At 36.6% G+C, this 12,431-nt stretch overlaps 1 protein-coding gene across 8 annotated transcripts in view; it reads right to left on the bottom strand.

The window, feature by feature from the left end:
- Positions 1 to 12,431, bottom strand: part of CDK14 (cyclin dependent kinase 14) — a 448,028-nt gene that overhangs the window by 354,406 nt on the left and 81,191 nt on the right. For all 8 annotated transcript variants that reach the window (XM_077174724.1, XM_077174723.1, XM_054640757.2 and 5 more), the window contains one exon: positions 8,615 to 8,860. In XM_077174724.1, the coding sequence (XP_077030839.1) occupies positions 8,615 to 8,860 (246 nt within the window). The remainder of the gene's footprint in view (positions 1 to 8,614; positions 8,861 to 12,431) is intronic.

Raw genomic sequence — 12,431 nt, 5'->3', positions numbered from 1 at the left:
CCTAAAAATTGCTTCTATTTAAATAGGCAGAGGCATCTCAGGTTAGCTGACATGCTGCCTCATAATTGGCCACCACACCCCATTAACCATTAGCAAGAAAATGCAAACATTCTCTTTATTCAACTATTCTTCATTTGTCTTATGTAAAAATTCTGGCACTTTGGCAACTATACACCTTTTTTTGATATCAATATTCCAGCTTTCTATTCAATGGCATAAGGGCATACATATACATGTTTGCAAAATTGAGCCCTTTCACCTCCCTCCAATACAAAGAAAAACCTACTATTATTTTGCTATCCAATTCCTAAGTATTAGTAGATTTACACAAATTTGTCATAAGGAAACTCTCAGATCTTTTTCCTCCTACATTATTTGGAGCACTTCATTATAGATAAGGCAGTAATAGTCTTGGTTTCCACTCTGTGCTTAAAAAGGCATTCTGCCTGGTTAAAAAAAATTAGGATTTTTTTAATCACAGCTTTATTATAGATGTCACTAATAGAGGTGACTAAAATATTTATTCAAGTAGACTTCTCATTGAACTATCCAATTATGGACTAATACAACATTAAAAAACTTCAGAAAAGAAGTGGTTAGATGTTTAAATGTCTTGCATATAATGAAGAGGGAGTGCAAAGTATTTCCCAAATTGCAGGCTGCAATGAACACACAGTGAGTAGCTTTGTTTGGAGTGGAAATGCTGCCCTAGTTAACAGTGAATAGTTCACTGTTGGCTTCCTCATAACGAGAGAGAGAAAGGACAGGGTGCATACATGTGTTTCACATCCATTCCTATTTTCACACTGAGATTCGCTTTTATTCTCTACCTCTGGAAACCATAATCTAAAGGTCACAACAACTTGTAAAGCCCTAAGATCTTGATAGGAAACAGGATGCCTTTAATCAATTGCCACACAGTAAATCATCAACAATAATTATTCCTATAACCTCGAGCTCATTTCTCCGTAGTCCAGCTGCCAGAAGCACAGACTGGAAGCCATGACTTTTGACTCATTTTCCTCCTGGAAGTGCTGCATGCACCATCCCCTGCCCAAAGCCCCAGCTGGCACCTTCCCCTGCCCAGCCCACAGCACCTCTGCAGTGCAGCTCAGCTCTGCTCCGACAGCACCATCACACTGGATTGCCCAGTTCTCCACTGCGAGATTTCCCTTTGTGAGAATGGACATCATTTTACCTTCCATTTGTAATCTTTAAAGGCTTACAATTCTTGAAGGAATGTGGTGGAGAAAAGCACTTCATGAGATTTTATTTAAAAAAATGAGGCAAAACAATATACAATAACAATATAAATAATTTTTTGATACTTCTTAATGAAATGCCAAAACACTCATCATATTGCAATTATTTTAGACAATGAAGCGACAGCTTCACCATTTCCCCAAAACTTTCCCCATTTTTTAAAAATAAAATCTCATACACTATTTCAAATTTTAATTACAAATTAGGAAGTTCCAATACTACTTATATTTCCTTTTATTTCTGGATTATAAAGGAGGTGAAGACAGAAATAATGCAAAAATGCATAACTTTTCAAAACCTAAGTTTTAAGCTTAAATGAATCTAAATAAAGGAATCGGAATAATTTGAAATTCTACATGACTGCTGAAAACTATAACCATTTCAGCTTACTTTCCTTTATTATTACAGTCCCTCATACATATGGGTATTTTTTCAGCTTCATAGATATGAATTTCATTATTCAGATTCCTCAACATTAACCTGTCCTTTTCACCCATTTCTGTTTAAAAAATATTATTTGTTACAGAAAGGTTGGTGGCTTTTTTATTAAATGCTAATATTTAAATCAAATCTAGAAAATCCAATTTTAAGTACAATTTTTTCTTCCAAAGCATTTTATTACTTCTGGTGAAATACATGGGAATGTGTATACTCAGAGATTTGTGTTTGTTAAATCACAGGAGTCCCTTACTCTGCCTGACTGAAATACACATAGTGAGTGAGACATATCCAGAGCACATCAGATGTGCTTGCATCAGCCACTGACAGACATCACAAGCAGCAGACTCACAAGAAATTCCCTGTATTTTACATAACTGGTGCCATCCCCCAGTTTGACCCAGACAATATTTCTCAATGGAAAAGAGTACTGGTTTTAGCTGAACACATGTATTTTGCTAAGTTTTTTCAAAGCTTCTCTTTGAGGATCTAACCTTACAATACTTCTATAGCTATTATTTTTCCATTTCTCTTGCTCCTTCTTACTGCTTTTTAACCCTCTAAAACACCAACAGAGAATCACAGAATTATTTAGGTTTGAAAAGATTTTAAACATCACCAAGTCCAACTCTAATCCCAACACTGCCAAGCCCACCACATTTGTCCCCAAGCACTACATCTACACACATCTTTTAAATATCTCCAGCGATTGTGACTCAGTCACTTCCCTGAGCAGCCTTTTCCAATGCTTGGCAACCCTTCTACGTACTAAATACCATTGGGACTACTTATGCTTAAGAAAGCCTGTTGCTCCATGTTAGAGCTCCTCATTTGCTACAAAAAAAAAACAAACAAACAAACAAACAAAAAAAACCAAAAAAAAACAAACAAAAAACCCAAAAAACCCAACAAAAAACCAAAAAAACCCAAAAAAACGACTTAGAAAGCTGAGAAAAAACCCCCAACACCTAGGTGCATATGTGACCAAGACTGAACTACCTAAAAGCTAAAAGTTAAATAGGCAGTAAAGAACCAGGCTGCAAGAAACTGATACAACTGTAAAACTCACTGCAAAGTGAACTTGCACGCTCTGGAGAAATCTTTCAAAGAACTTAAATGGGAAAGTTTAATTAATTACGGAGACAAAAGAGAGTAAAGGTCCTCGTGCCTCTGAAGAACAGTCCCAAGTCACTCTGAAAGTCAGCACAGGTTGTGGTAGATCATGTTATCCCCAAGAGGACATGGGCAACTGGAGCACAGAACAATGCAGATCTTTCCCCTCAGGAAACTCACTGGGAATTTTACTTGTTTGCCTTCACGTTTCACTTGCCTTGAAAATAGTTTTCATTAGATAACTTTCTTATTATAAGCCTACATTTTTCCCAGTGCTAGATCAGTTCAAGAGCACCACTGAGCACAGAAGTGAGCCTTTTTAGCAGCATGGCTTGCAGTAACCAAGATTAGATAATTTTTTCCCCTCTGGTTAAGGAAATACAGATCATAGTAACAAGGATAGAGAGAGTATGCCAAAATGTTGAGTACAGAAATAGAAGAAGCTAGTAGTTCAAACTGACGTGAGAGTATTAAAAATAACAAAAGAAAAAAGAAATGAGAAGAAACTGTGTTTTCTGACCACATAGTTTCAAATGGCTGTTTCAATGATACAGCCTGTAGGAGAAATAATAGGTTTAAAACAAGGTCTGGCAGTGTGAATTCTTGCACTACATTGCCACGTGAATACTTTCTCAGAATTTTTCAAAATCTATGTAATAAAGAAGGCTTTAATGGAAAATTACACAGAAAATCACCTGACTATTCCTATAGAAGCTGTGTGGGTTATGTTCTCATGCATTTTTCATAACTGCAGAACAGCTTGTGAATGTCACACTTAACTGCCACACTCCTGAGTCTAAGTTTTAAATAGATCCTTTTTTTTTTTTAACTGGGGGATATTAAACTTCAATATAAAGCTACCATCAGGAGAAAAATATTATTTTCACAGTACCTCTGTAAACTAAAGAAAAATCAAAAGTGAATATCTGCTTTGTTATACACCTGAAAAGAAATAAATTGATTGCTAGAAAAACTTGAAAGAAAAATACAGGCCAAGAAGCTCAACTGAGATTAAATCACAAGAATGACAGATAATTACTTTTTAAGCATTTTGTCTTCTTTGTCACGAGAGTAAACCTTCTTTCACAAAACCAGATGCAGTTTCCACACTAATTGCAGGTTGCATCCTACCTATAATAGGCCAATTTGACCATATCTTGAAAGTGGGACTGTTTTCTAGGGCAATGTTCAAGGGATACAAAGATGTTCAAGCATTCAAACCAAGCCTCAGCCTCAGTTCTCCCACTCTCTGATCCCATTCTGCTGCTTGCATCTTCCTAACCCTTTAACACACAGCCATAAATTAAGAGCAACCTGGGCTGAAGCAACCATAGAGCTCCCTGTGAAGGGTGCAGTTTTTAAAGCTCTTGACTTGTTCTCCAGGCTATTAGAGCACAGGAGCTGGCTCAACTGCCACATTTTATCTGCCTTTTCATCCAGAGAGTATCCTTTAGGTTAAGGATTTATTAATGCTTCCTTTGTGCCAGTAAAGAACACTCCACTCTCTACACCAAGCTCTGAAATTATCCTACCTCCATAAAACACATCAACCAGGAAGGATGCAGCTCCCCTAGTAATTTACAGGTTCCTAACTGGAGAAGGTTGCCTACATCTGAACAGGAAGAGAGGCAAGATTGGCACAGTAAGTAATTATTTTGGTAGACAGAAATGATGCCTAGCTTTCAGGGAAAATCCTGACATTAGAGTCTATTTTAAAATTAGATTTCTTACACAACTTATTTTAGATGTGCTAACAGGATCAGTAGGATCATTATAGGATTCATGCTTTTTTGCTTGTGCTTTTTGAAGGAAAGTTGTATCAGAAGTGAAAATTAATAAAGGTTACAGAAACAGAAGAAAGGCTGCTCTCCCAAAAAAAGTACAGAGTCAGTGCAGTAAAGCACTGCTTATTGCAATTATTTTTATTTGAATATTTGGGGGGTTTACATTCATCTGAGTTATACAACATTAGTGTTTTGCTTGATTTTGTTTTAAAAAGTAACTGACAGGTAGGAACATATACCTCTGCATGACACTTAAATTCACCACCAGGAAGCTTAAGCTAATTCAAGGAGAACAAACTGATGTGTATCACTACATAACTAAATCTTGAGCAGATGGCTACTTTATACAGCTTGCAATATTCTATTTATATATGGCGCAAAAGTAATATTTTAGTGTCTAAAATGTGTACTCTGAATACACCAAAACTTTACCTTGCACTGGAGAGTTTGATCATGTGTCTGAAGAGCAAGGATCTCAAAATTTTGAGATAATTAGAATCAAGCCATCTTTTAAAACCAGCTGTTTCAGGCAGAGTGGCACATATTTGTTTTCAGTTGTGATTTTTTTTGTTTTGTCTAGTTTATTATGTAGCATTAACTTTTTTTCATTTAAGGAGAAAAGAAAAGCATTTTCTTGCCTTAGTAGACAAAGAACTCAGCATGAGAATTTTAGAAAAATATAGACAGAGAGATGGATAAGTATGCACAGCTATAGTTATATGTATATTTTATATATATACATACACAACACATATATTGTGTTAGGATGGACCAGATAAAAGGTTTGTCAAGCCAAATTCCCTTTAACAGTGGCTGACAGCCAATGCACAGGTAGGAAAATGCCTACTTCACTACCTCCAGGTTATCCACTACTCTGTTGTGATAAAGAAATAATTCTGTTTTGCTGGAAAATTCATCTCATAGCAACATACAATTTCAATCAGCATAAGCAGTTTGGAAATCACTCCCATAGATGTTTTCTTATGTTCAAAGTAAGTAGAGAAGGTGGGAAGATTCCAAGTGTAAAATTTTTTTTAAAATTTTGTCAAACAAGAAGAAACAAACAAAAAGTTCTAAATTCTGTCTGTACACTACTGCACTAATTAACAGAACAGGAATTCTACCAGGTTGCAACAAGGTGTGACATTAACTGCAGAAATATATTTCAAGTTCAAAAGAAAGAGATTTATATTCCAGGTGACAATCTGTGTGAGGATCACGGAGCTCCAGCTTCCCCAAACCTCTGTGTGTTTCATCTTTCTCATCACAAAGTGCAGTGCATTTCAAAAGTATGGACTACACAAAATGGGCAACACACCACCTGCAGAGTATTTTGTAATCTTTACCAAACACTGAAACTGATACCTGTCAGAGAGGTGATAAAGCTGCTGAGATTAATCAAAACTGAAACTGACACCCCAGGGCATTATAAACAAGGTCTTTCAGGTCACATCTTGAAAAATGTTATTTTTCTGAGACAAATAAAAGACTTTTACCTGAGCAGAAGCAGTGAGTGATATGGAAACTGCAAGCCTTGGCCATGTACCTTCTGTAAGACATCATTTCCACACCTGATGGCTACAGAGGACTTCAAATGATGAAAAGAAAAGACTAATGGAAGTCTAACTCTAATTCTGTTCCTCTACTAATCAAATAGAGAAAGAGAAAATTGAAGGTAGCATATCTCTATCAGAATATCTTAAAATAAAGCTTACAGAAAGCAGAGCCAAAACTGAAAAATAACTCCACAGCTATAGCCCATATGACCCAGAGGGCATAGCATGTTCAAGAATATTTACAGAAACTGAAATGCTTGCCCAGACTGGTATAACCTATACAAGAGAGAATTTCCAGAGAACCAAGTATGAACTCAGTAAGGGAGAAGATGCAGCTGACTTGGAAGAAAAAGATGTAATGATCAGAAGAGCAAGTAGCAGGGGCATCTGCTAGGCAACCCTAAACCCTTTGTTAATTCAAGTATAATTCAAAACCACAGAATGATACGTTTCTGCAACTAACCACATGGGTATCACTCAATAAAATGTGCATCAGGGCATCTACTGCCTGAAGCCATGTATTCAGGTCCTGGGAATAGGAATAAAGCATCTTGCTCTTGTCTCTGCCTTGGATGGCTGAACTCAGGTCTGCCAGGCAGGACAGGTGTGACCTGATCAGCAGAGGGCTAACACCACCTTTGGCTGTGAACTGCTCTTTCTTCTTCATTGGCATGAACACTTTCATTATTCCACATGCTCTTCCTTGTGAGGAAAAGTCAAAAATTACTAACAATGCCTCCAAGCAAAAGAAAGAACTGAGTCCACCAAACAGAGCTATAAAAATCAGAGAGAATTGCAGGAAGTTGAGAAATAAGAATTGTATTTGAAATTCCTTTGCAACTCCTGTATCCAGCAAGTCTGTGTGAGTCACTGTGGATGAAGATTACCAAAAACATATGTTTAGATAGGGCTCTAAGCAGCAAAATGCTAGTAGAGGAAGCATTAATGTCATTTACATAACAAAATACTGGGATCATAGGAGATTGTATGGATGCAGTAGAGTGCCAGCCCTCTGGAAAAGAAAAACACAGTTTCAAAAACATCTGCTTCAAAATTCTGGAAACAAAGCAGCTTCAATGTTAACCCTTCAATGTTAACAGGAGAATGTCAAAAACTTTAACAGAAATTAGTAGTAGTTTCTAAGAGGAACAGCAGAGATGAGGAGTGAGTTAATACCACTAAATACTTAAGATTGTCCCAAAAAATCAATTAAATTAATAGTTGTCATGCCAAAAAATAATCAGGCATCACAAAGAAGCGAACACAATGCAAATAGATTTTTCCATTCCTAATGATTGTAAAAGCTTTAAAGTAAGAATTCCTTGTCATGGACCCAGATGGAATACACTGGAGACATCTTTGGCAGCAGCTATATAATGCCAAGTGATGGTAAAAAAGCAAATTTGTTTTTGCTACAGATGGTTACATTTTAAAATGTAACCTTTTCTAAAAAGGACAGTCCCCTGGAGAGGTGATATCTTACCCACTAAATTCACACGGGTTAAGCACAGCTCATCTACAGAAAATTAATCTCCTGCCATTTCTGTCAGAAGTCTGACAAGCTTCAGTCAAACTTCTGTAGGGAGGACATGATCTCCAGAAGATAGAGCAAAACAAAGAAAAGAAAGAAAAGAAAAAGGAAGAGGCAATCAACCTTTTAAATTTTTTCCCACCAAATAAGATTTGAAGTGTTACATCTATTCTACTTAGATCGGTAGTTTTCATCTCAAAGGTCACATTATTATGGATTTTTCTTCCCAAAGCGTAACAGAAATAGTTTTTCAATAATTTTGAAGGTCTTTTGGGGGAAATCTGTTCTGGGCATTAGTCATTAAAGACATGACATTTTATTTATCTAGTTTCTTTCAAAATACTTGAGAATAAAACTATTATGATGTGTTGCCAAGCCCTTCTCAGTTATTTTTCTCTCTTCCCTCTCTCTCACAGAGTTTCTGACAGAGAAATGAATGTTATTTTTACTACTTGATTTTACAAAGAGAATTATAAAATGTAAACAAAATCCATCAAATCTGATCTGTTTCTCTAAAACTGAAATCTAAAAATCAAAAAGACAATTCATGTGGTTTTTTAAACTTCATGGGAAAGAATTCCTCTTAACAAATAAGCAATCCTCTGCCAAATTTGCTGCATAAACATTATAGCAGCTGTAATGACATACCAGGATAAGGAGAGGAAAATGCTTAGAAATCCTATAAGGCACCCTAAAAACTATCTGAAAGGAATTTCATAATCATATTCTTTTTCAAGTTCTATTTTCTGATCCTATTTCATTAATAACACTACAAATATATATGGAAAAACACATTTAATAGCAGCTTTGACATTTTTCTTTGTTGCTTGTATGTAAAAAACCCCTTCTTAAGCAAGAAAACATTTATCTGGTGCCTCTAATTCCACCACCATTTGGCACATGCAGGGGTATCAGGACTGTGCACTTACAGAGCTGGGGCTGGAGTGCCTCCTGATTTTAGGTGATTCCTTCCCTGCAGATGAAGTTTTGAAGTTAATGCAAGCGTTGTTCTCTGAGTGAACCCTCTTCACTTGATTAGCTGGCTTCTCAAATGGATCAAAACTACTCTGTGTCCTCTGAACACGAACTTTTTTATCCTCAGGAATTGTATCCAGAGGTTTGATCACTGAATCCATTCCCTGGCAGTTCCGTGTAGACATCTTTGTGACACATATCTGAAAAGAAAAAACATCATTTGTTGACTCTAACAGGTATTAAAAAACCATCATTTGTTGACTCAACTGTCGATATCATTCCATGCACCAGCCAGCATCAAAAAAGGCACTGAACTTTATAAGCATTCACTTTCTATTTCTATGTTAAAATAAAAAAACAACACATGCATTTTACATAGAGGACACCCACATCACAATAGTAACTATAAAAAGCCTATCTTTGTACAATGTACTGAAAGATCCTGGAAAAGGAAGGCCAAAGAGGGACATACATAAATTCATACATTTGTGTTTTCTTGTACAATGTGTTCTTGGCAACAATGCCACTTCTCTCTCCAATCTTGCCACAGATATCCACAAGCAGTATTGATTTCCATTTGTTCAAAATTGGATGAGACTAAACTAAAATAAATGATGGTAGTTTGTATGTGCACTGGCTGGTGCTGGCTTTCCAAAGATTCAATACCGGTATATTATGGTATTTTTAAATAATGCTTATACAGTGTTATTATTATTATCACCATATGTCTCAGAAAATCAAATCAGTAAATCAATTCCCAGGCTCTGAAACGTGAGACTGCAGCCTAATGGCACACTAAAGCACAGAAGTTCAATTCTTTGTTACTGTGAAGTATGACTCTGCCAAGCTCCAAAGACTGCCACTTGCTGCTTGAGCTATCAAAACGTGCTGTGGTTTGTTCAAAAGAGCTAAATGAGCAGAACAGCACCTTTAGATACTCCAGTCATGTACATTTCTGGTTTTCATTTCAATACATATGACATTTTTTTAAATTACACTGTTGGTGAGGGGTTGTGTTTGAGGCCTCAGTTTCTGTTTTGACCCATAAGAGACTTGACATTTTACTAGGAAAGAAAAAAAATAGTTTCAGCTTTCAGGCTACACAGAAAAGTTATGAAGTGTGATACAAGCAGACCCAAGAGACTCCCTAAATTGTAAGACAATCAAAGTAATCTGCAACATACTTTTTCCATGACATTTGCATGTGTTTAAGGATAGACAGTGTTAATTTGCTGTGAATTAACCTGTTCATATAAAATCTAATATTCCATATATTAACAATTTAATATTTAATAATCTATACTAATTTTTGGAAACTTGTTATCCTAAAACAGTTAATATTAAAAAAAAGAAATCATAAATTACCAATAAATCAGGAGTCCTCATTCCTAAAGCAAAGTATCTTCAAAAACTTCAAATAAATTATTCTTTGTCATTTTTCTAGAGGAATTTTGTGCCTTGAAATCCAACTTACTCCAATTGTTTAGAGAAATACTGGGTGACTATACCTTGTGGAGTTTGGTTTGTGGTTTTTTTTTTTATGATCCACTGTAAGAGTAGATGAAAGATTTCTTTTCTACATTAAAAATTTAAAGTATGTTTCCTGCACTGTGCCATCTGGCCAAATGATCATATACCAGGTCAACTCTAATGAAGGACATCGCTACTGTCACAAACCAGGCATTACAAGGGTTTGCATTTCTTCTCACTAAAGTGATTTCTCCAAGACCAGAACTTCACCAAGTTATAACTTCCTTGAGAAAAGGAAAAATTCCCCTTCTTTTCAAATGATAATTCTTTTTTGGGCTTAAATTAAGACAATTATGTAATTTTGGTCTGTTACTTCAGAGAGAAAAGATAAACAGCTGCAGCACAAAGAGTTTTTAATCAGTCTTCTTGTAAAACTAATTGGTTTCTTTTCCTTAAAAAAACTCTCATGCACTGACATGTATCCACATACTTCCCACTATCATCTCCATGTTCTTGCAATGCTTGCTACCAACAAAGACCTTTTAAAATAATGCAAATTGGAATCACTGTTAATACAGCAGCTTAATCAACATGGATGCAAATAAATCAGCAATCAGTAATAATTATTTCTCAGCATTTGAAACCCTGTGATCTAGAAAACAGGGGCAGGAGATATGGACAAAAAGTTCCAAAGAAGTACTTGTCTTCCTTTCAGGTTAACAAGGCACCTGTAGCAGATTAAAATATTTGGAATAAACAGCTTAAACATACTATAGATAATAATGCCATGAATGCTGCTTCTGTTTTCATTTTGCACTGGAAAATCTCCATGTGTATGTCTGTCTTACTTTTGTCTTGGCTGGAAGCAGTAACAGCTTGGAATTAGATTTTGAAGGGAGGCACTTTAGCCTTCAGGCCACCTGACTGAATCTGGAGTAGGATAAAAATCCCCATCATCACCTTATAATAGCCACCTTCCAACTTGCAAATGACTAAAACCAAGACGAGCACTGACCAGCTCCCCACTCAGAAGGCAAACACCTTGGGGGATGCACAGGATGTCACCTGTGGAAAAGCCTCAGCACTGCAGACAAATGCCAAAGCAGAGGCTGCTCACCCAGCCCATCTGCCTGTTCTGCAACTGCAGTACATCTCCTGCCAGGCTGACAGGGGCTTTAATTCATCACTTCTCTCTCACCGATATCAATATTTCCTTGGCAGAAACAAAGCATTCTCTCCAAATGGCTGCAGTGCACTGCTGAAGCCAGCAAAGCTAAGCTCATGCTGCTGTTGCAGGGTACACATTTCCAAACTGTCTAACCTGCCTATAAAACACTGAGGAGAAACAATATTTAAGCATTTGTTTTACATTCTGCCATTGATAGGCCAAGTCCATTGACGGGCCAAGTTCAGTCTGAGAATCTGTTCTGTAAAATCTGAAAGGACCAGGTCTAAAACGTCAGCACTGAGCACTGGCTGTAACCAACTAAAGGTCATAAACTCATTGGTGGTTTTTAGAGCACTGGCTGCAACCAACCTAAAGAGCCAAACTCATTGGGGTGCCAGGTTTCCCTCCATCAGCAAGGTTAAGCTACCACAGTAGAGCAGATTTTGCCCCTGGTCAGCAGGAGTGCTGACCAGCTGCTCCTGTGCTCCAGCTAAGGGTACAACTTATTCTGTCATGCTTATCATGCAAAAAAGCAACAATTTGCTAAGCAAAATTGAAACATAACTTATTTTGGAAATCTTCCTCTGCATAAAAAATGATCACAGATTTCACCAGCTTGACCACACCATCTTTGTGAACATTATGGATTTGAATTTTTTTGCTCTAATTCAGCCTTTTAAATATAATTTTCCTTTGTACAGCATAACTGCTGCTTATAAATTTTAACTTCTCAAAGGATATGTACAAATATTTAGCATCAGAAGGTGTTAGACTAGGAAACCAGTGTCTACCACCTGGTAGCTCCTTCTTGTTGGTAGTCAGGAGAAGCTTATCACCTTCTCATTTCCATATTTCTTTTTGCATATGAGAATTAAGGACCATTTTCTAGTTAAAGCACAATATTTATCATAAAGAACACTGGTTCATTTGCAGAATCTTTTGGATGCTCCTGGGTGATCCTCTGGGATAGCAAGACTTTCCCTCTAAGTACATTCTGCCACCTCTATGACCAGACTTTTCTTTTTACCCCATTTCATTTGTTCTATTTACATAAGCCATAGGTTCTTCAGATGGGCACTATTCTTTTACTAACCCTTCTTTTACACACAGAACAACCCTAGTCACCTCAATGA

The sequence above is a fragment of the Agelaius phoeniceus genome, chromosome 1, assembly GCF_051311805.1.
Source record: "Agelaius phoeniceus isolate bAgePho1 chromosome 1, bAgePho1.hap1, whole genome shotgun sequence".
Lineage (NCBI taxonomy): Eukaryota > Metazoa > Chordata > Aves > Passeriformes > Icteridae > Agelaius > Agelaius phoeniceus.
Note: the sequence above shows the minus strand (reverse complement) of the source record. Positions and strands in the feature narration are given on the sequence as shown.